At 47.1% G+C, this 25,490-nt stretch overlaps 1 protein-coding gene across 5 annotated transcripts; it reads left to right on the top strand.

Annotated features, from left to right (window-relative positions):
* Positions 1-2,196: 2,196 nt before the first annotated feature.
* Positions 2,197-25,234, top strand: LOC146658267 (far upstream element-binding protein 3-like). Of its 5 annotated transcripts, none has more exons than XM_085426620.1 (19): positions 2,197-2,354; positions 7,575-7,683; positions 8,019-8,049; positions 8,285-8,331; positions 8,895-8,966; positions 9,085-9,142; positions 9,225-9,387; positions 10,158-10,256; positions 10,821-10,922; positions 10,998-11,100; positions 11,709-11,809; positions 11,901-12,039; positions 15,203-15,363; positions 15,438-15,508; positions 17,212-17,330; positions 17,984-18,052; positions 18,222-18,293; positions 21,866-21,972; positions 22,061-25,234. In XM_085426620.1, exons 1-19 carry the CDS (start codon positions 2,262-2,264, stop codon positions 22,067-22,069), a joined length of 1,725 nt encoding a protein of 574 aa, XP_085282746.1. In that variant the 5' UTR covers positions 2,197-2,261; the 3' UTR covers positions 22,070-25,234. The 5 variants fall into 5 exon arrangements, with proteins under 5 accessions (XP_085282746.1, XP_085282747.1, XP_085282745.1 ...); XM_085426621.1 differs by having other exon boundaries at positions 8,016-8,049; positions 17,245-17,330; XM_085426619.1 differs by having other exon boundaries at positions 8,016-8,049.
* Positions 25,235-25,490: the final 256 nt, after the last annotated feature.

Raw genomic sequence — 25,490 nt, 5'->3', positions numbered from 1 at the left:
GAAAGAGGAAATGAAAATATAAAAACGTTAAATGGTTCTTTGAAACAGATCCTGATGATTTTAAACTTCAGGTAACTCAGAATTATTATGCTGTTGTTTATCTGATGCTCGTCTCTGTTGATCGGTTTTTGTATTCTTCTATCTGAAACAGGAAAGTGATTAAAACGATCGCTGCACCCAACTGTAAGCAGAGAGGGGTAAAAAGTCGTGACTCATGTGTAAGTTCCCTCTGGGCGTGACCTCTGCCCCTCATCACATCCAGCATGGCGGACACACTCTCGCATGGTCCAACACACACACACACACACACACACACACACACACACACACACACACACACACACACTGTGGGTCTTAATGCCACTTAAGGCTGTTAGTGTTTCCTGTTGATGGTCAGCAATAACCTCTTCAGAAGCCATCCTTTTCCACTCTGCAGAGCTACACACACACACACACACACACACACATAATAAAATGTACACACTCTATGATTTCACAGCCTTTAACTGAACGAAGTCTCAGATGGAGGGACGGGGGGATCACGGGGACACCAACTGGGTCTTCATAAACCACCTCATTTGAACAGTGCAGGTGTGTCAGTGTGTGTGAGGTCACTGCAGGTCACACTGAGCCTCTGTGTGATGTGTGGACTCGTGTTTCTGGAGGAGCTCTACTCCTCCTGTGGATCCTGGTCACACTGCCTCCAGACCCACCTGAGACCCACCCGACCTGATCCACACGAGCTCGTTTTCATTATGTTGCACACCTGCACGCTACTTCTACCTGTCACTTTGCTGCTGGGTACCTGAACTCCCCTGATGAGGGACAGTAAAGGATATTTCTGAGCTGCTGTACTCACTCTCACCAAACTCCTGCATGAACTGAGCACAAACAGCTTCTCTCACAGACGTTTCTAATAAACGTGGCCTGGGGTCATCAGGTGGTCACAGGGTGGCGGTGTTCTGAGAAACCATCCTACTGACAAAACGTCCTACCTGTATTATAATTTGACGGTGACTTGTGAATAAACCTACCCCTACCATAACCATAACCATAAGAAGTATCCTGGCTGGGTGAGAGAAAAAGAAGTTAATCGGCGTTGGTGTTGTGCATGCGCCGCGTCTGCGCAGAAACATTGGGATGTCTTTTCAGGTAGGATGGATTCCCACAACAGCGTCACTAACCATCATACAGGCGCTTCATCAACATCAACCCCGCCCCTATCGCCTCAGACCCTGTGTCAGGAGGCGGGGACTGAGGGCAGAAAGCATAAATCAGATTGGTCCTTAAACGCCTCGCTGCTGTGACATTGAAGAGCAAAAAATGTGTATATCAAGAGCAGAGTAACCTGATTACTTCTTATCCTTATTGCTGTGGACTACACGTTGAAGTCAAGTTGTCTTTATGTGCAGTGGAACCAGAGGTCAAAGGTCAGAGGTCTGTTTGCACACACACAGAAAACCTCTCTCTGATAGATCCTCCTTCTCCTTCATCTTCTTCTGCTGCAGCTTAAACTTCACTCCGCTCTCCACCTGTGGAGCTGGCTCTGACACGTGACTCAACGCGGAAGCGGAAACACAGCAGCGAAGTGGCAACAGCTGAGAAGCCCAGCAGAGATCGTCTATGAGGGCGACGCTCCGCTCAGAGTTTAAAGAGACCGGAAACGGCTCCGGAGTACGTGTTCACCGAGAGCTGCAGGAAGTGCAGCAATGAACAAACACATTAAAAACCGATCAGTGTTATTGATCACTGATAAATATCAGACAACAGTGAGAACTCTTAAAAAACATTTTTATTGACTGAAAACATTGCACACAAATTCTTTGTGGCCTTTTTAGGGTCATTTGTAGGTTCTCACGGGTCTTTGCGAGTCTCTGAGTTGGTTTGTGATGTTATTTCAGTCAAAGCTCTGATATATTACCAACGAGCATTAAGACCAGGATTCTTTATTAAAGGTCTGAATCTTTTTGGTCATGCTGAGCTTCCTTGTTTAACGGTTTGTGTTATTTTGTGAGAGCTTGCGCATCATTTGTGTTGATATCTTTGCTAAAGTTGTATTATTTGGTAGAATTGGTTTTAAAGCCAGCTTTTATCGTGTCCGTATGGCCACGCGGGCTCTTGCACTTTCAGTAGTTTCATTCGAGCGTGGTGCAGCTCCGGGTCTAGTTTTTCTCTCGGAGTGACACCTCTCGCCTCATTCTTCAGAGCAGCTAACAGCGCGAGCTAATCCGGCTAACAGCTAACGGCTAGCTAGTGGCGCTATGATGGCGGAGCTGGTGCAGGGACAGGCCTCGATGAACCAGCCGGGGCTGAAGTCAGAGGGCCTGGCCGATGTTTTGCAGCGGGCCCGGCAGGTAACAACTCCACCCGGGCTCAGCCCACACCCGTTCCGGGCCGAATCGGGTCGTTTAGATCGAGCCAAAGCACTTTTATCGGAATTGTCCGTGTTTTGCTGCTGCTACTCGAACTTGTACCACACACACACACACACACACACACACAGTTACACTCACACACTCCGCAGCATGCTAACTAGCTAGAAGCAGCTCGGAGTTGGACTTGTGGCCGCTTGTGTAAACTTTTCCGGTGCTGACACGCTCCGGGAGAGAGTTTGGGGGGAGTTTGCCGAGCTGTCACCCGGAGGGGAGCGCGCTGGGACGGCGGAGGGGAGACGAGGGTGGGGGGGAGCGGGAGAGAAGTTTGGCCACACGTGTCACTCCGCCAGCGGGCAACCTGTTGGGCTGCGAGGGGCAGAAAGGACGCGGGTCACCGGGGTTACTGCGCCTTCTGCCCCCGTCGAGGGTCTCCTGCAGGCCGGGGGGTGTCTGTACCGAGTCCTAGCGGTTAATGGGGGAGACGGGCCCCCTCCCCCCCCAGGCTGCTGTTTACTGTAAGTTGGTTAGAAAGTAGGCTGGCGTTACGCAACAGCCTGAGAGCCATATACAGGCAGGAGGTGTGTCTGCGCCTATAGACAGACAGGTTCACCCTCCTGTGTCTGCGTGCACCTCACTCTGCACTTCTGCCTGCGTGCACCACATCTAAGAGTCAGCCTCAGGTAAACAGACAAGTGAGCGTGCCCTTTAAATTGGCACCCTGACCTCTGAGTGCCACCCCAGCCAATCACAGCCTGCTCCCCCAGGACTGACTGAAGAACTCCTCCAGGCACCGGTAACTTTCACCTGAAGACCTGAGAGCTCACAAAGTCACAGCGAGTCTGTCCGGCGATAGTTTCCCTGTTAATGGGTCTGTTTTATTGGACCAGAAACAAGCCAGTGCCACAGGTGTGTTCCTCCAGGTGTCACTGCGGTGACCTCAGGTGTGAGGTGCACGCAGTCTGCAGGAAGTTGGATCATTTGTGTTTTACTTCCTGTTAGTGTGTTGTCTCTTAAACTCCCTTAACTCTCAGCCACACTCTGTCACACTGGGTAAAAACATCCGTCACTGCCCGCTAACACCTGGCCTGGGGCGACGCTTGGTGGGCGATGCAGACTAACCAGGCGCAGTCCTCCGTGTACAGAGTGCTCGGCGACTTCCTGGCAACCACCAGTTGCTAAGGAAAAATGTGTTGAGTGGTTGCTGCTTGTCATCGCGTAGAATTGGTCATGAAACGATGCTTTACCAAAAACCTCGGTGCGATTGCTTTGGTTACCAGCACGTTGATTCGATCGTCTGTAGTTTACATGCTGCCAACCTGTCTGCAAACTCTCACAAAGCGAAGTGTCTCAAACGGGAAATGTAGAACGCTCGTCTTCAAAGTAAAAGCTGTGCTTTTTGTTAGTGATAAAGGATGACTTTTACTTTGAAGGCAAACGTTCTACATTTCCGGTTGGTGTCGCAGTGTATTTAGCGTCTTCCATCAGCCAGCTCGCTGATTTGATGGTGATTAGAATTCCCCCCCCAAGTCTGGTCAAAGTTTAGCGCCACCCTGTTCCTCTGATGATGGTTTACACCAAGCGAACCTCCACTAAAGAAACTGCAACACCTCCAGCAGATGGTCAGGAATCGCACACTTCGCCTCTCATTTACTACGTAGGAAGTGATGTCACAGTGTTACCATACTGAACTGTGGAATCACTTCTTCTTTTTGAGTGCAAGTGCTGCTGCTGACCAATGAAATCATGCTCTGGAAATGTGTGCACTGGTGATGTTAGCTACGTTGTGCTAACTCACAACGTTTGTGTGTATGTGTGTCAGATGTGCAACAGATGTGTGAGACATTTAAAACGTGACTGGATTTTGAGGTTTGTGACTTGATGTTTGTGCGGTCAGCGTTTAGCTCCCTCTCGGTTTTTCGGCTGCTGGACTCGTGGCTGCTCTCGTGTTTTCTCTTAATGAGTAAATTTGTTGATGTGTTCATCCTGAGAGCAGTCAGCAAGCTCTTATTTTGAAAAGTCAGTTGTCGTTAACCAGTTGTCCCTGGTCCTTACGAGTAGGGCTGGGCGATATGACCCAAAATTCATATCTCGATATTTTTTAGCTGGATGGCGATATAAGATATATATCTCAATATTTTTTTTTTTTAAAGCCATAAGTTAAGAACAAAAAGAGAGTTCTTAGTCACACTGTGTCCCAGATGTCACACGGGCACTTTTATTTACATACAGCGTAGATGTACATGAAGAAATTACTCAAAAATAAATTATCAGCATTTATTAAATAATCATGGTCCATAAATAAAAGAAAACTATGTTCTTTTTGTGCATAACAAAAAGCTCACAATTGTGCAGTCAAAATGTAAACTAACAGACGCTGAGCATAATAACAAAGAGACTTCACAGCTGCACCACGTCTCTGAACAGGAGCCATTTGTGGTCCTTATACACACACAGTACGGTAATATTACGTTGAAGCACAGCACGTATCACTCCGCGAGGCTCCTCCTCGGTAGCCGTAATCATCCGACAATCCATCAAGCGGTGCAGCTCCGTAGCTTAGCAAAGTCATATTAAAACATTTTTTGACAGATTGCTGAGCGCTGTGTACCACATAAAATCGGTTCGCGGTCAGTAAGCACAACCAGAATCCATACATAGGGCGCACTGTCGAGTTTTGAGAAAATGAAAGGATTTTAGGCCGTGCAGCCCGGTTAGCGCGGTTAGCTCGCTAACACGTTGACGCCGTCCAGCCCCACGCACGGGGCGATCCGCGGTAACTCGCTAACGGAGATTTTCCGCTTTCATCTTGTCATTGCCTGCAGATGAAGCTATGGCGGAGGGGCAGTTGTGTTCAGTGAAGGAGAGGCGAGGCCGAGTAACGCAGTGTAGAGACAAAAGTGGACGAAAGAGAGGCAAACCTGCAGCTCCACAAGTATAATTATAACGTAACATAGACTATATCGATATAAACGATATTGTCACATCTTATATCTCGCATGAAAATATATCGATATTTTTAAAAAACTCGATATATCGCCCAGCCCTACTTACGAGTAAGTCACGACAGTCCTTCATGTCATTAGCAGCTTTTCGTCCTTTTGTTGGAGGCTTCTCCTCCTTTGTGCCGCACTCCAGGTGTGACGGTAACCTTGGTTCTGTTCTTCACACCAGAACCTGCAGCAGGTGAAAAATGGTTCATGAGCAGAACTGGGACCATTTGGAGAATAACGTGGAGAAGAATGAGTGTTCGAGCTCAGGAGAGGCGGTGGGGGAGCCTCTCCTGAGTGTGGAAATCTCACCACTAATGTCAGTAGATTGGAATTATTTAAGTTCTGTTTTCTTTCTCAAAGTTTAAGGGCATAATCTTCGCTGTGTTGGCTGCTGAAAGACAAACAAATCTAGCTGCTGTTGATCTCCAGTGAGTGTAGGCTTTCAGCCTGCTGTGTACCTCAACTGTCCAGGTGTGTTTACTCTGGAGGCTATAACACTGTCTGAGAGTACGATACGAGCTCACTTCTGTCCAATGACGCTGTTTCTAGCCTTTGTTTAGCCTCAGGTAGCTTCTGTTAGCTGCCGTCAGCCTCTGTTAGCTGCCGTCAGCCTCAGTTAGCTGCCGTCAGCCTCAGTTAGCTGCTGTTAGCCTCAGTTAGCTGCCGTCAGCCTCAGTTAGCTGCCGTCAGCCTCAGTTAGCTGCTGTTAGCCTCAGTTAGCTGCCGTCAGCCTCAGTTAGCTGCCGTCAGCCTCAGTTAGCTGCTGTTAGCCTCAGTTAGCTGCTGTTAGCCTCAGTTAGCTGCCGTCAGCCTCAGTTAGCTGCCGTCAGCCTCAGTTAGCTGCTGTTAGCCTCAGTTAGGCGCAGTTAGCCGCAGTTAGCCGCTGTTAGCCGCAGTTAGCTGCCGTTACCGAAACTGCCTTCGAAGTGACTATAAAATAGTTGGAGTTTGATGGCTGGTGAATAAAACCTCACACGATGTGAAATCACTGGGAAAGCATGATTCTTTAAAAAAAAATATTAGCGTAATGTTAGCAGTTGTTGATGTTTAGCTTGTTAGGTGTCAGTTGACCAGAGATGGGAGGGTCACATGTCTAATCTCCTGACAATAAGTTAGTGCAGCATTATCAGGAGTAAATGAGCACGTTTAGTGTTAGAGCCCTGACCACAGTTCAGCAGACGAGGCTTGAGCTGAGGAGGAAGAGGACGACGCCTCTGTCAGGTGTCGGGTCAGAAACCTTTGTTTAAAGTTTGCACGTTTCAGCTGAGAGAGTTTCAACGGATTATTTTCTTTACTAGCTGTCTGCGGCTCACCTTTTACAGGTAATACTGTGAGGCTGTGGAGCACTGTGAACAGGTGTGAGCAGGTGCAGCAGACTGACTCCGCCCACTGGACTATTTTTACTGAGCAGCAGATTTTTCTTTAGTCTTTATCAGGAAAACACTCAAGGTTTCCTCTGTGTGCGTCTGTCTCTCTCTCTCTCTGTGTGTGTGTGTGTGTGTGTGTGTGTGTGTGTGTGTGTGTGTATTTAATAGTATTTGCAGTCTGCGTACCGTCAGTTCGTCCTCTGAAACAAACAGTTTTAGCTCCTCCCCCTAAATGGCAGCTGAAGTCTTGATGTCATTCCCTGGTTTTTTGTGGCCTTCTTTATAGTTTGATGAACATTTTCTGGGTGTTTGTGGTAGAAGAACATCTATGCTGGACCCTGAAGAAGATGATGGACGTGTTGAGGAAGGTTTAGTCTCCCAGGTAGAGTTGTGACGTTTGAGCCTCACGCCTTTAAAACGGCTCCACCAAATCTTTGTTCTTCACACCAACTGTAAACTTTAATGAGCTGCAGCTCTGTTAGAAATATCTGCGCCCAGTCAGTCGAGTGCGTCTGCAGCCAAACCGGGCGCCTTATTAGGAAGCCTCCTGGTTTAGGGAGTGAGGCTGAGCTGTGTCGGCCTCTGGAAACAGGCTGCATATGAAGACACGTCGGCCTGCGCTCGGGCGGCCGACCTGCTCTAAAGCAGAGGTGCTGTTGGACTTTCTGCTGACCTGGGACCAGTTTGGGGCCTAGTCTTTATCCTGCTGTGGTTTTGGACCTGTGTACTGTAAAAACTTTACTGTTCTAATTTTAGTATCGCTGTTAGTTTCCGGCCGCTCACGTGTGCCGAGCTGCTGTGAACAGATGCAGGTGTTACAGCTGTTTCTGCCATGTTCACAGATGGTGGGCAAGCTGGGCGGAGAAGGGATGTCTCACCTCAACAGCTCCTCAGTAAGTGTCGAGCCCTCGCTGTACTACCCGGGCCAGAAACGACCAGGAGAGGATGGAGGTAAGAGGCTCATACACCCGCACTCCACCCGTCAGACTGCTCAGTGACAGGACGGCCGTGACGTTCCAGCATTCAGCGAGTTCTTATGAAAACACTTTACAGGCCGTCTGTGGATGTAAGAAGGGAAACCTGCTGTAACTGCGGCCCGACTGAAGCTGCAGTGACGTATTTTTATTTTGTTTAATAAACGACGGCGGGAGAATAGCGTGTCTGTGCTCCGACGTGTTCCCGTGTTTGCCGCACACGTCATGCCAGTTCGATTCTCGCTGTTCGCTCTGATGATCGGCGCCGTCACATCAGCCTGACGTCTAATCTCTGTCTCTGTCTCCCAGTAGGTAACCAGCTAGCAGCCATGGGGCATCAAAGGTACGACCCGCAGCTCGTATTGATCACACTCACACACACTCTCTGTGGTGTGTAATGATGCGTGTGCAGCTTCATATTCTTGTTTGCAAATCGACACGTGTGAGGTCGTGGAGGTGCACCTGTGTTATAGATCTGTCCTCCTGCAGTCTGCATCAGAATAATCACTTATTGACACACACACACACAGCCATGCGTGACCAGGATGCCGATGTGTGTGTTTCTGTGTGTGTTGCAGGGTAATCACAGAGGATTACAAGGTCCCTGACAGGATGGTGGGCTTCAGTGAGTATGACCTCTGACCTTTCGCTGGGCTCTCGAACCTTTACATAGAATATGCGTGTGAACCTGGAGCTGTTCCCCTGTACTGTGCTCTGCAGGCGTCCTGGTGTCTGTCTGTAGTCTCATTTCTAGCGACCAATCACATCTGAGCAGCCTGTGGCTGTGTGCAGGTAAACAGGGGGATGGTATTTGCATCGAAACCTTTCTCACAGAGACTAAATCCTCTCCTCAGCCAATGGGCTTCCAGTCTGATGGTAACCTGCTGTCTCGGCGTTTTTACTGAACCTTTCCTTTGACTCAGAACTGCGACGGTTCTGGTTTGTCTGGATGCAAACCCCATAAGTCAGACGTTAATGTCAGAACCAGAATGTGGGTCCGAGGCGCCGTTTGGCCTCAGAAGCCTCGAGCACATCAGCTGAGCCAAGTCTCATTTTCCTTCCCGGTACCTCAGAGGAAGCAGGCTGACGTCAGTGTGTTTGACCTGGAGTCACGGTCCTTTACTTACTGCATGTACAGAAGCAGCAGGTGGATGTTCCTCTAATTACGTCTGTCCTCCTCCACCTCAGTTATTGGCAGGGGAGGAGAACAGATCACCAGGATCCAGTTGGAGTCGGGCTGTAAGATCCAGATCGCTCCCGGTGAGTTCAGCGCTCCGTGTTTTTACGTTTCCTCGGACCACGGAGAGTCCAAACTTCTCCGTGGTCCCTTTGAATTAAACGGCCTGACGACTTACCTGACGCATGCGTGTTTCTGCAGAAGGCGGGGGTCTGATGGAGCGGCCGTGTTCTCTGACGGGGACTCCGGAGAGCATCGAGTGAGTTAGTGAAGCTGGAGCTGGCGGAGCTGCAGGTGAAGCGACGCTCCCGCTAAACTCTGTCACGTCTGGCTGTTTTCAGGCAGGCGAAGCGGCTGCTGGCCCAGATCGTGGACCGCTGCAGAAACGGTCCGGGTTTCCATGGCGATGGAGAGGGCGGGGCCTCGGTGCAGGAAATGCTGATCCCAGCCAGCAAGGTGGGGCTGGTGATTGGCCGAGGAGGAGACACCATCAAACAGCTGCAGGTAGATTCACGTCACAGGTTCAGATCAACGGGGGGGCTCTCGCTCAAGGAAGTGATGTCACTGCGAGAGGTGAAATGAATATGACAGCTGACATGGTTCCGCTCACTGTTGGGTCTGCAGACAGACATGTTTCCAAGTCTTTGAACTTTAGATAAACAAGTTTAGTGTTTCTTTTACATAATTATAATCATTTAATGACTCAGAGTTCTTTGTAGTTATTTTATGGTAAATGGTCTGTATTTGTATAGCGCTTTTACTTGGTCCTAAGGACCCCAAAGCGCTTTACACTACATCCACCCATTCACACACACATCCACACACTGGTGATGGCAGCTACATTGTAGCCACAGCCACCCTGGGGCGCACTGACAGAGGCGAGGCTGCCGGACACTGGCGCCACCGGGCCCTCTGACCACCACCAGTAGGCAACAGGTGAAGTGTCTTGCCCAAGGACACAACGACCGAGACTGTCCGAGCCGGGGCTCAAACCGGCAACCTTCCGATTACAAGACGAACTCCCAACTCTTGAGCCACGATCAGATCGTTTTCACTTTCGTAACCCTGCTGAGGAGAGTTATCTGTGCTGGCTGGTGGAGTGTGTACGTCCTGTTTAGAGCGTTCGCCATGAAATCAGGTGTTTTCCTTTTATAGAACAAATCGTGACGATCGTGAAGCAGGAACGTTTGTAGGGTCAGGACTGAGGTGCCGATTGAATAACAGGGTTTCAAATAGCAGGAAATGTTAGTGATGTTAACTGCTCTGGTTTTCAGGAGCGAGCTGGAGTGAAGATGATGATGATCCAGGACGGCCCGATGCCAACGGGGGCCGACAAACCCCTGCGCATCTCCGGAGACCCGTACAAAGTGCAGGTACGCCGGCGAGTACTGTCCAGGAGTAATCGTTCTGCAGGACGATAACTGTGACGCAGACTGCTGATTTATTACTGAGCGTCAGTGAAGCAGGAGCCGTCAAAGGACGAGCTGAGGACACCTGGAGCCAAGTACAGCAGCTGCGTCCTAATGAAATGAGACCATGTGACTATCTGCAGCTTATTAATACAGGGAAACTGACCAGTTACAATCATCTAAAAAACATCCTGATCTGATTCTTTTCACTACAGATTTGCTGTAAAGTGTTTAGTGAGGAAAGATTTACCGCTGAATCCACAAAGTTTGAGGACATCCTGTAACAGGATTTGTCAGTGGAACCTACGGGCGGATTCAGGGCTCTGATTTGTTGGATCTGTCATGGGTTCCTCCGAGGTCCTGGGCTGGTTCGGTTTAGATGATCCTTAAAAGATTTTGGCTTTCAATGACAAAAGGTTACTGATCGAATTGGAGACTTGAGGTCAAGCAGAAAGTTGGTAAATATTTCGATGCTTTTTAGTTCCATCCTTTGAGGCGGGGCTAATCCCGGGCCGTTTCCTCCTGCAGGCAGCGAGGGAGCTGGTGTTGGAGGTGATCCGGGAGAAGGACGGAGACTTCAGATCGGGTCGCAGTGACTTCGGCGCCCGACTGGGAGGAACCAGCCTGGATGTATGACTTGGGCAAACAAGCGTTCCTGGGATGGTTGTGTTTAGACGCCGTGCTGATCTCTCCGTCTGTCCTCAGGTTCCCGTTCCCAGGTTTGCTGTCGGCATTGTGATTGGCAGAAATGGAGAAATGATCAAAAAGATCCAGAACGATGCAGGGGTCCGGATCCAGTTTAAAGCAGGTGTGTCATGCTTTGGCTCATTACGTGCTGAATCTTTCTGAATGTGAGCTTCGAGTCCGCTTCGTTCTGCAGCTCCTATCATCACATCATCCATGAACACCAGTGAGCGGCTTCCACCATGATGTGGACGCGTCAGCTGCTTCTCTGCACTTTCCTGCTTCATCATCTTCAGTGCCGTTATTGTGAACGTCATCCTGGTTTCATCTCTGTCATATTTAAAGCTGTTAGTTTGTCCGGCTGCTTTTGGAGGAACAAACGCTCAGATTGACTTGACACACTGCCTTTCTTCTGACTAGCATTAGCTTACTAGTTGACTTCTTGATGGCTACCGTAGCAGCTAGCTGGGAACCGTTAGCTTGCTCTTTAACTTTGTCCCCATTTAATCCTCTGAGGCGACGTATTTCTTTGCAGGTAAGCTAGCTAGCATTAGCAGAGAGACAGCTCAGGCTGGTTAGTCTGATTTTGTGTTCACACCAGTTTAATCCACAGTTCAACTGGTCAGTGTGAGTTAATCATTTTATTACAGTGCTTGTTTACACAAGTGTAGAAACAGATAAGCAACGGACTTTCTGTTCACACTGCTGAGGATTTGACCTCTGACCTTTTAGATGATGGTGTCAGTCTAGAACGTGTTGCCATGGTGATGGGTCAGCCGGACCGCTGTCAGCATGCTGTCCACCTCATCAATGAACTCATCCAAACAGCACAGGTAAACACACACACGTTGGTTTTTCTTCTGAGCGGGGACCTTTGTTTATGTTCTGCTTCATGGGTCCTTTTACATGTTGCTGTTTTCACAGGAACGTGATGGTTTCGGTTCAGCCTTGCGGGGCGGGCGGGTCAGAGGTCGTGGTGATTGGACTATGGGCTCTCCTGGCCCCCTACAGGAAGTGACATACACCATCCCTGCTGACAAATGTGGCTTGGTCATTGGCAAAGGTAGGAAACTGAGTCTGCTTAGTCTGGTTAGAAAACTGAAGGTGAGGAAGACGTTCACACTGCTGTCGTTTGTGTTTACCAATGTGTTTACATTAATGCAAAGGTCAAGGTTCAAACGGGTGCCTGAAAACCTTGAATATGCTTGGATTTCAATGTTGTCTGTTCAAGGTTTGAAATGTGCGCCCTGCATGACCGCACTAACATGCTGCAGGTTTTAATGACAAATACAAATCATGGCTCAGATAACAAGGGTGCAATCCGCCTGAAACGCCTGCAAACAGGATTTGCACCTTTTCACACTGGGGCAGTTTGTGTAAGTCCGAGTGAATCATTTTCCACATTGTGTGCGTTACTCAAGATAATCATAACAATTATTATTACTATTTTTGTAGCTAGCAAACTCGTGAGATGGATGATTGACATGCACTGAGTGTGATGCCATACAGCAGCGCCAGTATAGCAGTTAGTTACGGTGATTTATGGAACATGCTGTGAACTCAGACTGAATACGGTTGTTTTCCCCCTGAACAGAATAATAATAGAGCGTGTCTCGTTTTTAAACACAATCTAAAGATCACAGCAATCTGAGGAAGTTTCACTTTAATCCACGTGAACGAGGCTGCGTTAGCTCATTGCAGCAGAAACTGCGCGACGTGGATTGGATGAGTAACATGATAATGATCTTATAATCCTGTCACTGTGCGTCTTATTTTGGTGTTTTGGTCCTGAGTGTTTGTGCTGTGAGCAGACGTCCTGCAAACATCAGTGAGACACATTTTAACCCCACAGTACCAACAACAGGCGGCGCAGCCTCATTGACTCTATTTAAAAACCTCTTACAGCCCATCAACCTGTGTGTTTGTGAGAGAGTTGGAGGTCAAGAGGGTCGAGCAGCAGCCTCCAAATTAAAAGCCACAAAGAAGAAGATGTCAAGTGCAGCGTGTTTAGACACCATATGGCCTGTTTGCGCGCGCGCGCGCGCGCACACACACACACACACACACACACACACACACACACACACACACACACACACTCTTACTTTGCACCACTTTAGAGGACCCCGTGTTCGTTTCCTCTGATGAATTCTTCGTGCTGACAGTCCCCCCACACATTCAGACCTGCTGGTTGTGAGGAGCAGCCAATCACAGAGGTGGAGGATGAAGTGAGGGGCTGCGCCGGCCCTGATGATGGGTTATTAATGCAAAACTACTGAAACAGAATCCAAGAATGAAACAAAAGAAGAGGTGACCTTTAACCTCTAATTATCAGGGTTATACTCGGGGTCAGACTCAGAGCTGATCAGATCTAGCAGGCTCCACTGTGTTCATGTGGAAATGAGGTTCAGTATGGAGGTTGGCCCCGCCCCTCCCCGCCCCTGGTTCTGCTGGAGGTTTCTTCCTGTTAAAAGGGAGTTTTTCCTTCCCACTGTCGCCAAAGTGCTGCTCATAGGGGGTCATATGATTGTTGGGTTTCTTTGTATTATTGTAGGCTTCAGACTGACAGCAGCAGCTCTGAGTCGACACATGTCCTCCTCCTGGTCTCTGCCAGCAGGTTCGTGTTTCCTGTCCTCATCTTGACCGTCCTGCTGGGACCAGCTGTACCTGTGAAGCCCCCCAGGCTCCGCGGCTAATTACACAAACTGAAATTTAATTTAATAATTTTCCCAGAATTAAGCAAATCAGATAAAATCCTCAAGTCAGGTTTAAAGTTAAAGTCGAGGTTTTCAACTTCCATTTATTTAAACTAGAGCTGGGCGATTTTTTTCATATCACGATATGTGTTTTTAATTTCAGGCGATAACGATATCTATCACGATATCAGCCAAATAACTATATTTGTAAGATTTAAATGTGCCGTTGCTCACAAGTAAAATGTGAAATAATCAGCAGCTTGTTTTGATTTAAATATTTATTTCCCATAATAAGTTCAACAGGGTAGATGTACTTAAGGAACATGAGACTTTTTCAGATAAATAAAGGCAAATATTGCAAACTACACAAAAGGCAGCCGCTAAAGCGTTTAAGTTTCAAAACAGAACAAACAAAACAGACTAAACTGTCAATTCTATTTAGAAACAAAATATTACTTCTAAAAATAAATCTTACTTTGTTTTACAGAAGATCAGACAAAACTGACTAACTTTTGTCAACATCAAATAAACTGAGAACTAAAAGGAAATTCTCGACCTCTCCTTGTTGTATAGCTGAGCTTTTCAAACAGCTGTAACAGTTACTAGTCTGACAAAAGCCGAATGACGAATCAGCGCTTCCAGTCAGAGACTGAGCTGCACCGCTTTATTGTATTTCCAGACTTGCTTTCGGCACATTTACAGTGCAGCTGCTCTGTTTTTGTCAGACTTGAAATAGCAGAAATACCTTCACACTACGGAGCTTCTGTGGCTCTTCCGTTCGACAATCTCTCCGGCGTTGGAACCATCGTCTGTTTTCTCCTCGGTAACCTTCGGTCGCGCTCTCGGCACACTCATTTCCTCCGTTACCCGGCGGCACGGCGGCTGGCTGCTTCCCAAACAAACACACATGTGCGGCTTGGCACTTGTGCTGTACGCAACAAGTCACGTGACGTGACACTGCGGCTGTGATTGGTTCGGCTCTGCGCTACTTAATTTGGATTGGCTGTTTTTTTTTTTGTTTTTTTTTTAAGAGGACAAGAGCGGTGAGGTCTATCACAATAGTTTAATTTTTCTATCGAGAAAAAGTTATTTCACAATACATATCGTTATCGTTCTATCGCCCAGCTCTAATATAAAGTCACATAGACCGACATGTCCAAGAGTGCTAAGCTAACCCAGCCATCGAGGTCATCCCCTGATTCCATGCAGCATCCTGCAACATGATTTTACTTTGAGTGTAAACACATTAAAATCCCACCGATGAATGAAGCACGTCTGTTTCTGTCAGAAACAGCAAAGAACAACAGGGTCTACTCTTTTCTACTCTGAGCGCTTCTGAGCGTCTGTCAGACGCTCCCAACATCTTCATCCGATGGTTTCCACCTGAGCTTTGTCGCGTTTTCCCAGCAGTGACACCACTGAGCCCTGCTGAAGGACTCACCACCTCTGCACAGTCCTGCTGACCCGGGGCCGCCCCCGGCGCTCATATTGATCAGCTGTGTGAATGACACCTGCTGTTTGTGTCTGCAGGTGGAGAAACCATCAAGAGCATTAACCAGCAGTCTGGAGCTCACGTGGAGCTGCAGAGGAACCCCCCACCCTCCACTGACCCCAACACCCGGGTCTTTACCATCAGAGGCACCGCCCAGCAGATGGACCTGGCTCGCCAGCTAATAGATGACAAGATCGGGGTATGTAAAACAAGCGCACCTCTGTAGATGCTTTATCTCGAAGAACGAGCGCTGACCTGCGTCTCCTCCCACAGGGTTCGGGTATCATGAGTAACGGAGGGTTCGGCTTCAGCCCCTTCACCCAGGGTCCCGCTGCACACCAGAAGTAAGAGTCCTCAGATCTTAGCGCACGCTGCCGTCACACAGCACATACGTCCGTGATCCACGTCCCTCAGAAGCAGGAAGGACGCTGCACCCACGGAGCGAGTCCAGTCCATGAGTGGGCGGGGCTGCTTTGGTGTTCTTCTACAGTGGGGGTGGGGAAGTCCAGGCCTGCAGCTTTTAGATGATCGCAGCTGATTTAAAGGAGCTCCTCAGGCCTGGAGTTCCCCACCCCCGCTCTGAGTCTGAACATCCTGTTGTAATGATAGCCAGCTGCGCTCTGATTGGCTGACTGTTAAAAGGCATTGCTAACTTCACTGCAGGTAAATGTGATACCTAACAGGTAGTTTCAGGTAACCATGGAAACTAGGGCTGGGTATCGTCACTGATTTCTGGAATCGATTCGATTTGAATCAGGGAAATTTTGCCTCAGACAGTCAGAAATATTATAACTCTGATCACTTATCACTGCGTATCTATATTTTTATATCTACAAAACAAAGCTGATACTGTGGAGGGTAAAGAGGGAGGGAGGGGGAGGGAGGGGGGGAGAGCTGTGCATGAAGTGAGATAAGATAAGATAACCTTTATTAGTCCCACACGTGGGAAATTTGTTTTGTCACAGCAGGAAGTGGACAGTGCAAAAGTTATGAGGCAAAAATTAGAATACAATAAGAATAAATACAGTACACAGCTGTACAGAATAGAATAGAATAAAATACTATATACAGTAGAATAAAATAAAATAAATATACAATAAGATAAAAATAGAATACAAATACTATATACAACTGAGTAAAAATACAACGATGACAGAAAGGATTATTGCACTTAGTATTATATCGTGGTCGAAGCAAAACAGCAAAACTCAGAGTGAGTTCATGACGGTGTTTATGTGGAGCGTAGTTTGGATCAGGTTCAGAGATAAACTAACAGCTTCAGAATCGGCGCAAAAAGGGCGTGAACACAAAGCTCGACCCGCCGAAACGTCAGAGTCAGCGAGCTGTCGGCTTTCAGCCCCGAGCGTGTCCGTGCCGTCGGTGAGAAAGTCACAGCTCGCTGACTCTGATGCGTCGGCGCTGTGTGTTCACGTCTCTGTGCAGAGTCGTGTTCCTGCTCTCAGTCACTGTTTCAGCTGTTTGGTGGTTGTTGAAATGTTGTGAGGCTGAACCTGAGATTCTGGCGTTTCGGCCAAAATAAAATCGATTCAGGATTTTAATGAATCGATTTCACGCCATCCAAGCCAGAGTCGATTCTAATCGATGATCAAAACCCTAATGACGTGACGTTCTCTAAACGAGCAGTTCCACGCTCTGCCTCAGGGGGAGTGAGGGCGGAGGCCATGTTTGCTGTGGGCGTGCTCCGTGATGGCGCCGTGTGATGACGGTTCATGGAGAAGTTCAAGAGCTACGAGTGTGACCTGTTTTCCTGTGGTCACGATGAAAACCTTCGCGGTCCACACACGTGACGTTTCCACCTCCAACACGACCACGGCAGTGCCGCAGGCCCGTGTAAGTCTGAGGCAGCTGTGGGCGTGGCTGTGGGCGCTCCGCCACATCAGCTGATTCGTTTAACTGTCCTCTGCATTCTGTCGCGTTCGTTTGTCTAACGGCCTCATGCTGAGACGCTGATGATGATGGACACGTGTGTGTGTGTGTGTGTGTGTGTGTGTGTGTGTGTGTGTGTGTGTGTGTGTCTTTGACTCAGCCAGCTGTGTGTTAAACACATGTTTTTATGCAGCTGTGGGAGTGGGCAGACCTTCCTGACCGGCGTCTGGGGAAACACCTACCAGACCAGCTGGCAGAACCCAGGACAGCAAGACCCAGGTACCACACACACACAGACACACACAGACACACACACAGGGACACAAACACACACACACACAGGGACACACACACACACACAGGGACACACACACAGGGACACAAACACACACACACACAGGGACACACACACACACACAGGGACACACACACACACAGACACACACAGACAGACAGGGACACACACACAGGGACACACAGACAGGGACACAAACACAGGGACACACACACACGGACACACACACACACACACACACAGGGACACACACACACACACGGACACACACACACACACACAGGGACACACACACACACACACACACACACACAGGGACACACACACACACACACACACACACACAGGGACACACACACACACACACAGGGACACACACACACACACACACACACACAGGGACACACACACACACACACACACAGGGACACACACACACACACACACACACACACAGGGACACACACACACACACACACACACACACACACACACACAGGGACACACACACCCAGCCTTTGTTTAGTCTAGAAGCTAAGACTTGTGTGTCCCTGTGTGTGTGTGTGTGTGTGTCCCTGTGTGTGTGTGTGTGTGTGTGTGTGTGTGTGTGTGTGTGTATGTGTCCCTGTGTGTGTAGGTCACAGTATGGCTCAGACAGGACAGATGGACTACTCTAAAGCATGGGAGCAGTACTATAAGAAGCTAGGCAAGTCAACAGACACACACACAGACAGACACACACACAGACAGACACACACACAGACAGACACACACACAGAGCTGTGACAGAAACATATTTTGTATATGAATGTGTGATGTTTATGTATCTGAGCTCCGAGCAGTGACATTGACTGTGTGTGTGTCTGTGTGTCCAGGTCAGCAGAACCAGCCTCAGAGCTTGATGACAGACTACAGTAAGGCCTGGGAGGACTACTACAAGAAACAGAGTAAGACGTGTGTGTGTCATGTGAAGCTCAGTGCTGGGAAGGTTACTTTTAACATGTATTCCACTACAGATTACAGATTACATGCCCCAAAATGTATTTTGTAACGTATTCTGTTCCGTTACTCAATGAGAGTAACGTATTCTGAATACTTTGGATTAGTTAATATATTACCTTGTTTTTTACAACTACATGAATGTCCTATTGCTGTGTGATTTATTACTATTACTGAAGGTTACTCTCCACACCAATACCAGCTAGATGTTTAAATCTTAATATAAATGAGTAACAGTAGGTGGACATTAGGTAAGGCTGCACTTTTTGCAGCGATCTCGTATAGAAAACTATTCGGCGCGTATATACAGTGGGGCAAAAAAGTATTTAGTCAGCCACCGATTGTGCAAGTTCCCCCACTTAAAATGATGACAGAGGTCAGTAATTTGCACCAGAGGTACACTTCAACTGTGAGAGACAGAATGTGAAAAAAAAAAATCCATGAATCCACATGGTAGGATTTGTAAAGAATTTATTGGTAAATCAGGGTGGAAAATAAGTATTTGGTCACCTCAAACAAGGAAAATCTCTGGCTCTCACAGACCTGTAACGTCTTCTGTAAGAAGCTTTTCTGTCCCCCACTCGTTACCTGTATGAATGGCACCTGTTTGAACTCATCATCTGTATAAAAGACACCTGTCCACAGCCTCAAACAGTCAGACTCCAAACTCCGCCATGGCCAAGACCAAAGAGCTTTCGAAGGACACCAGGAAAAGTATTGTAGACCTGCACCAGACTGGGAAGAGTGAATCTACAATAGGCAAGCAGCTTGGTGTGAAAAAATCAACTGTGGGAGCAATCATCAGAAAATGGAAGACATACAAGACCACTGATAATCTCCCTCGATCTGGGGCTCCACGCAAGATCTCATCCCGTGGGGTCAAAATGATCATGAGAACGGTGAGCAAAGATCCCAGAACCACACGGGGGGACCTGGTGAATGACCTGCAGAGAGCTGGGACCAAAGTAACAAAGGTCACCATCAGTAACACACTACAACGGCAGGGAATCAAATCCCGCAGTGCCAGACGTGTTCCGCTGCTGAAGCCAGTGCATGTCCAGGCCCGTCTGAAGTTTGCCAGAGAGCACATGGATGATACAGCAGAGGATTGGGAGAATGTCATGTGGTCAGATGAAACCAAAGTAGAACTTTTTGGTATAAACTCAACTCGTCGTGTTTGGAGGAAGAAGAATACTGAGTTGCATCCCAAGAACACCATACCTACTGTGAAGCATGGGGGTGGAAACATCATGCTATGGGGCTGTTTTTCTGCCAAGGGGACAGGACGACTGATCCGTGTTAAGGACAGAATGAATGGGGCCATGTATCGTGAGATTTTGAGCCAAAACCTCCTTCCATCAGTGAGAACTTTGAAGATGAAACGAGGCTGGGTCTTCCAACATGACAATGATCCAAAACACACCGCCCGGGCAACAAAGGAGTGGCTAAATACTTTTTTGCCCCACTGTAAAACAGGTCCGCGGCTCCGAACCGTAGTAAAGGGACCTCTGGCTAATACGTCGGGTTCGTGTCGGGCTCGTAGCTGAAAACTAGCTTTACTTTGTTGTCTGGGTCGACTTTGCTAGCAAGAGACAGAGAGAGGCGTTGAAAGACTCCAACGGAGCTTATTGTTTCAGAGGAAACAGGAACACAGCGTACAGTCGAGTCTTAATAGCTTACTTACAGCTGGACTACACTGCCCACGAGGCTACATTCTTCAGGGCGATGCCTGTAACACTCTGCCTGTTGCCTTCTTATTAAGTCATTTTTTGAACAGTAATTTTTAAAAATATTTCTTCATGTCAGTATGCGGCCACATGTAGAGGTGACGTGGGCCGTGAGATTGAGACACAGACATTGGAGCCTCTTAATGCGTGTTTTGTTTGGGTTTCCACCGGCATGGAAACCAAAAACAGAGAGGGCATAGCCGAACATATGAAACGGGAAAAGACCGCCGTGTAATCCTTTATTTCAACAAAGTAACTGTATTCTGAATACCACCTTTTTAAACTGTAACTGTAACGGAATACAGTTACTCATATTTTGTATTTTAAATAGGTAACGGTGGTTCATGTACTCTGTTACTCACCAACACTGGTGACGCTTCAGGCTGTTCCTCCGTCTCAGAAAGAAAAGTCACTTCTCTGCGTTTCTCTCTGAGCGGCTGTCAGGTGTGCGTTACAAGTTGAGCTAAAGAACAAAGGTAGGCGTGCACAAGTGTGTGCGGGGCAGCAGGCAGCTGACAGTTCCTGTTTTTACCTGTGCTGCTCCTGCTCAGGGACATTTGCAGTGTGAAGGTCAAGTTTGGCCTCATTGCATGTAAAACTATGGGCTCAAAATGTGGTCATAAATATTTTGTACTTGTAAAAAAAATTGTGTGTGGACTTAGAAAAAAAACCCTGCAAGTTACAAGTACGGATTTTGACCCTATTTTTCTTCCCTTCATCTGATTGGTCAATGTCATGTCAATCACAAATGTAACAATCCAATCAGAGAACAGATGGGTTTGGCTGTCGAGGGGCGCTTTTTTGAACTGCAGGTCCTTGAAGGGAATAAATGCCCTTTTACATGCCAACCCAGCGTTTTCCTTCATCACCACGAAGGAAAACAGTCTGTGGTCGTCCGAGTTTGGTGATTTTTGTGTCACAGGTCTACGTGTTTAATACAGGGACTACCACAGCCTTTTCAACAGCGCTGCGGACCGCGGGGGGGGGGGCAGTGTTTTGTAAATGACAGTCTTCATCACAAAGCTTTCTTCGTTATGAATTAGCATACATGTTTTTATTGAACATTTGAAGAACCAGCAAGAAAAACAAACTCTTGTAGTTCACATAAAGTCAGAGATAGAAAAGACAAGGAGCAGGTGCATCTAGTACAGGTAGAGCTGCTGCACACAGAGCCCAGCAGCCAGCGCAACAAATTCTGGATCCTTGGCTTTTAGTTAGCAGTTAGCATTAGCAGCACATCCTGCTCTGATGTGAAAGGACTTTTATGCTGCGCACTGTGACTCACAGCAATGGTCCCGGGTCAGCCCTGACTTTGTGTTAAACTAATCCTAAAGTAATAATGGTGTTTCTAACCACTGATATAGCACAACTTTATCCTTTCAACAGCTACTGAAAGTTAGGGGACCTAGCTGCTATCGGATATTTATATAGCGATCCTCCAGCTTCAAACTGTATCACCCTTCAAGGACCTGCAGTTCAAAAAAGCGCCCCTCGACAGCCAAACCCATCTGTTCTCTGATTGGATTGTTAGATTTGTGATTGACATGACATTGACCAATCAGATGAAGGGAAGAAAAATAGGGTCAAAATCCGTACTTGTAACTTGCAGGGGTTTTTTTCTAAGTCCACACACAAATCTTTTTTACGCACACAAATCTTTTTTACAAGTACAAAATATTTATGACCACATTTTGAGCCCATACAAAACCAGCTGATTGATGAACAACATCACACTACATGCGTGTGTGTGTGTGTGTGTGTGTGTGTGTGTGTGTGTGTGCGTGTGCGTGCAGCTCAGTCGTCTCAGCAGAGTTCAGTGCCAGACTACACTGCAGCATTAGCAGAATACTACAGACAGCAGCAGCAGCAGCCCTACCTGTGGAACCCCGCCCAGATACAGGTAACACAGGCGCCTTCTGCTTCACAGCGATGTCCTCCTCCCGTTTGTCACGACGGCTAAATGTCACTGTCACTTCCTGTCTCCTCAGGATCACTAGAGGCTCCTCCCTCACCGGCGAAGGCCTCGGATGGTTGTCGATGGCGTCCGAATCGGGGTTTCCTAGCAACGCTCTGCCGCTTCCTCCTCCTTTTGTAGAGAAAAACTAAGGATTAACTGAAAAATCACGAACTTTCTTTCTGTTTTTTAACCTTACAAAGTCGATATTTTGTCAGGCAGATGTTTTTGGACTAGCCTCCGGTCTCCCGCGGTGTAGACCTGGTTTTTCTTTGTTTTTATTTTTTATCAAACTTGAATTTCAAGATGTATCCGTGTGGCTTTGAACAAAACGAAATCCAGTATAATCTATATTTTGTCTAGTTTTATTTTCCAATAAGAAAACGGTATAAGGCTTAGCAGTCTTGAGTATGAAAATCAGATATTAATATTATTATTATCATTATTTTGGTTATGATAATGTTTTAAAGCATGCGTCAGGCTGTGTGTTGACTCAGTTTGTTTTTTATTTTGGCATCAAACCGTTTTAATGACATCGGATGGAAATGTAAAGTTTTTGTACTAAATCTGCTCGCTGGGTCTGTTTCTCCTAATTTTACCTGTTCAGTCGCCAACTTGGAGGTGCAATGATGCATTACTGTTTTCTTTTGGTTTGACCATAGCTCTTATTCTTGTATCTTTATAGTGATTTCTTTAGGTTTTTATGATGTAACAATGAATAAATAGCGACTTGTATTGCGTTGTCTAAAGCCAGATCTCTCTGTGGTCTAACGCTTTGTATTCTCACACGATTTAACCTCCAGTCACCGCCACGTTTTCCTGCCTCCGCTTTTATGACCGAGTCTGGGAAGATAAGTTTTCTTTGAGTGAACTTTATTATTGTTGTTGTTGGTCGCATTTCTATTTTCTGATTTGTTTTTAGAGGAAATTTCAGGAGCTGATCAATGAAGTTATCGATTCCGTGTTAGCTAAACAAACGTGTGTGTTACCTCAGCTGTGTGAATGTTTCTGCTAGCTGTGCTTCGTTAGCTAAGTGGTGCCTGTTAGCTGAATGTAAGTAAATGGAAATGCTGTCCGAGCGCTACGTTAGCTGCTGTGGGGTTGTTTGTTTTTTTCTATGCGCACGTTACAAAGGCTAGCTGAATGAATGTGCTAACTGAACACCGTGCTTGTCTGTTGTGTGTTAACCAGGTGTCGGGTAGGTCTACAAAACCACGTTCCCAAAATTGTTCTCAAGATCATTTATGCCTAAGGTCACATGTTCCCAAAGTTGCTTCCCAGTTTCCAGGTTCCTAAGTTCTCAGGCTTCTTTGTTCCAAGGTTATATGTTCCCATTTTTGGTCCCTAGGTGCTTTATGGTTAAGCTAACCTCTAAGCCTCGTTTCCATCTCAGGAAGCGCTAAGCTTATTTCAAGTTCCCTGACATGTCGGGCAGTCTAACTAAAAGCCATACAGGGAACAGAAAATCCCTTTCACAGGTTCCAGCAGTCGTCACGTTGTGTGGCTAACGACTTACATTACGTATAGCTGTGGGGAACGTAGCAGTAGTGACTGTTTGGGAACTTGGTGTTACTCTGCGCTCGTGACGTGTTGCACAGACTGTAAATAACGACTAATAACATTTAACCTGATGCAGATCGTGGAGATTTTGTAAACATTTTAGAGGAAAAGTATATTAGAAAAGTAGAGCTGTACGGGATAATGTCTGAACGTGGAAGCATGAGCTCTCACACTGTTACTGCTAAATGGTGTAATCTGATGTGTTAGCAAAAGGCCAAAAACAGCGTTTCTAGGCTGAACGCCCATCTGTCTCATTCAACCGCATGACTAGCATGAACGAGTGACTCTGTAAATACGACTTTAATGTTCGTTAGCCAAACAAACTAGCCGGCTGCTGTACATTAGCTGTATGTTCTGTTTATATTAGGGCTGGTTTACACTTCAAAATAAATGTACAATTGTTTTGTTGCTGTTTTATACTTGCACAGATTGTAAATGTGTTTTTTTGTTTGTTTTTCAAACGCAGCCGGACTTTGAATCTACTGATTAGTTTCTTTAGCGTTAACATGCAGTTAGCAATAAAATTGTTTTGTGCATAAATTCACATTCATTGATACTTTTTAAAAATGTGCTCATCTGTACATGTGCTACACTTAGCGTTAGCACTGTTGAACGTTATCAGCTAAGCAAGTAGTAAGGATTTAATCTGTGTGTTAGCTGAACGTTTAGCTAAACTTTGCGTGCGTGTTAGTGTATGTATGCTAGCGCTGTGTGCTGTTATAAGTTTTGTTTGTTAGCTGAGCGTTTAATGAAAATGTGTGCGTTTTGGCTCACTTTGTGCGTCGGCTCGGCGCTGTGTGCGTGTTGGCAGAGCAGTTCTCTGAACGTTGTGCGTGTCGGACCACAGAGAGGTTTGTCTTGTCGAGGGAGATCTGGTTGTCGTTGAATCAGTGCTTCTGCTTCGTGTATGTGTGATGATGATGATGCTGATAATAATGACGATAATAATGAGTTCTCCTGTTCAGGGGTCTATTTAAATCTGTTATGAATATTCATTTTGTCGATGTGATGATATGGTTTGTGTAAATTTCCACTCTGGCGGGTGCTCTCCAGTTAAAATGTACTTTGTTAAAGATGATATTGTTTAATTCACGTGTCGTGTCTAACCGAAGCTGAATATGTGTTATATTCTCAAGACTGCTAGGCTAACTGTCTCTCTCTCCTCGCCTGTTCCCGTCTGGATGCCGCCACCTTCAACACGCCTGTAATTGGACCAGACGAGCTGAGCGTTGTCGTCGCAGGCGTGTTGAAGTCCCGCAGCTCGTTGTTGTGGCCCCTCCGAGGCGTGGGGAGCTATAGTGAAGGGGTTAAACACCCCCCCCCCCCCCCGGAGTTGTTAACGGTGGAGCGGACGCCGGCCTGGTGTCCGGTTCTCGCAGCGTCTCAGGACCTGAACCGGACACGACGCTCGCTCCACTCTGGCCTAGAACTTCCCAGTCCCGATCCCGGTCCTGAAGGGGGGACGGGGAGCTTTTTGGTTTTATGGTTTCTGTTGTTTTTCTAATGGACAGACGTCCTAACTGTAACCTGCAGATTTTTCTATTAGATTCTATTGACAGATAGAGTTGTGTATGAACCCGAGCCACGAGACTGTCGGTGGTCGAGGATGATGATTAACATGAGGGTTAATAAATGGGCTCATTCTTTCTGACTGTGTCTTTGTGACGTGCATTCACATCAAACATTCAGCTGCTGAGAGCTGCAGCCACGTGACAAACCTGTTCATGTCCTCTCATGAAGTCTTCCATCTCTACATAAACCCGCTGCTTCCCTTTAATGAGTTCTGACACTTCTGATGCAAACCCAGTGCTGTAGTTCTGGAGCAGGTCTGAAACAGAAACCGCCCGTCAGTTTGTGCTTGGTGTTATTTTAGGTTCAGCCTCTTCAGATGGGGTCAATGTGAA

Source organism: Rhamphochromis longiceps, linkage group LG12 (assembly GCF_057381845.1).
Source record: "Rhamphochromis longiceps isolate RC_006_pf linkage group LG12, R_longiceps_female_GT1.1, whole genome shotgun sequence".
NCBI lineage: Eukaryota > Metazoa > Chordata > Actinopteri > Cichliformes > Cichlidae > Rhamphochromis > Rhamphochromis longiceps.
This window is presented reverse-complemented; position numbering and strand designations above follow the sequence as displayed.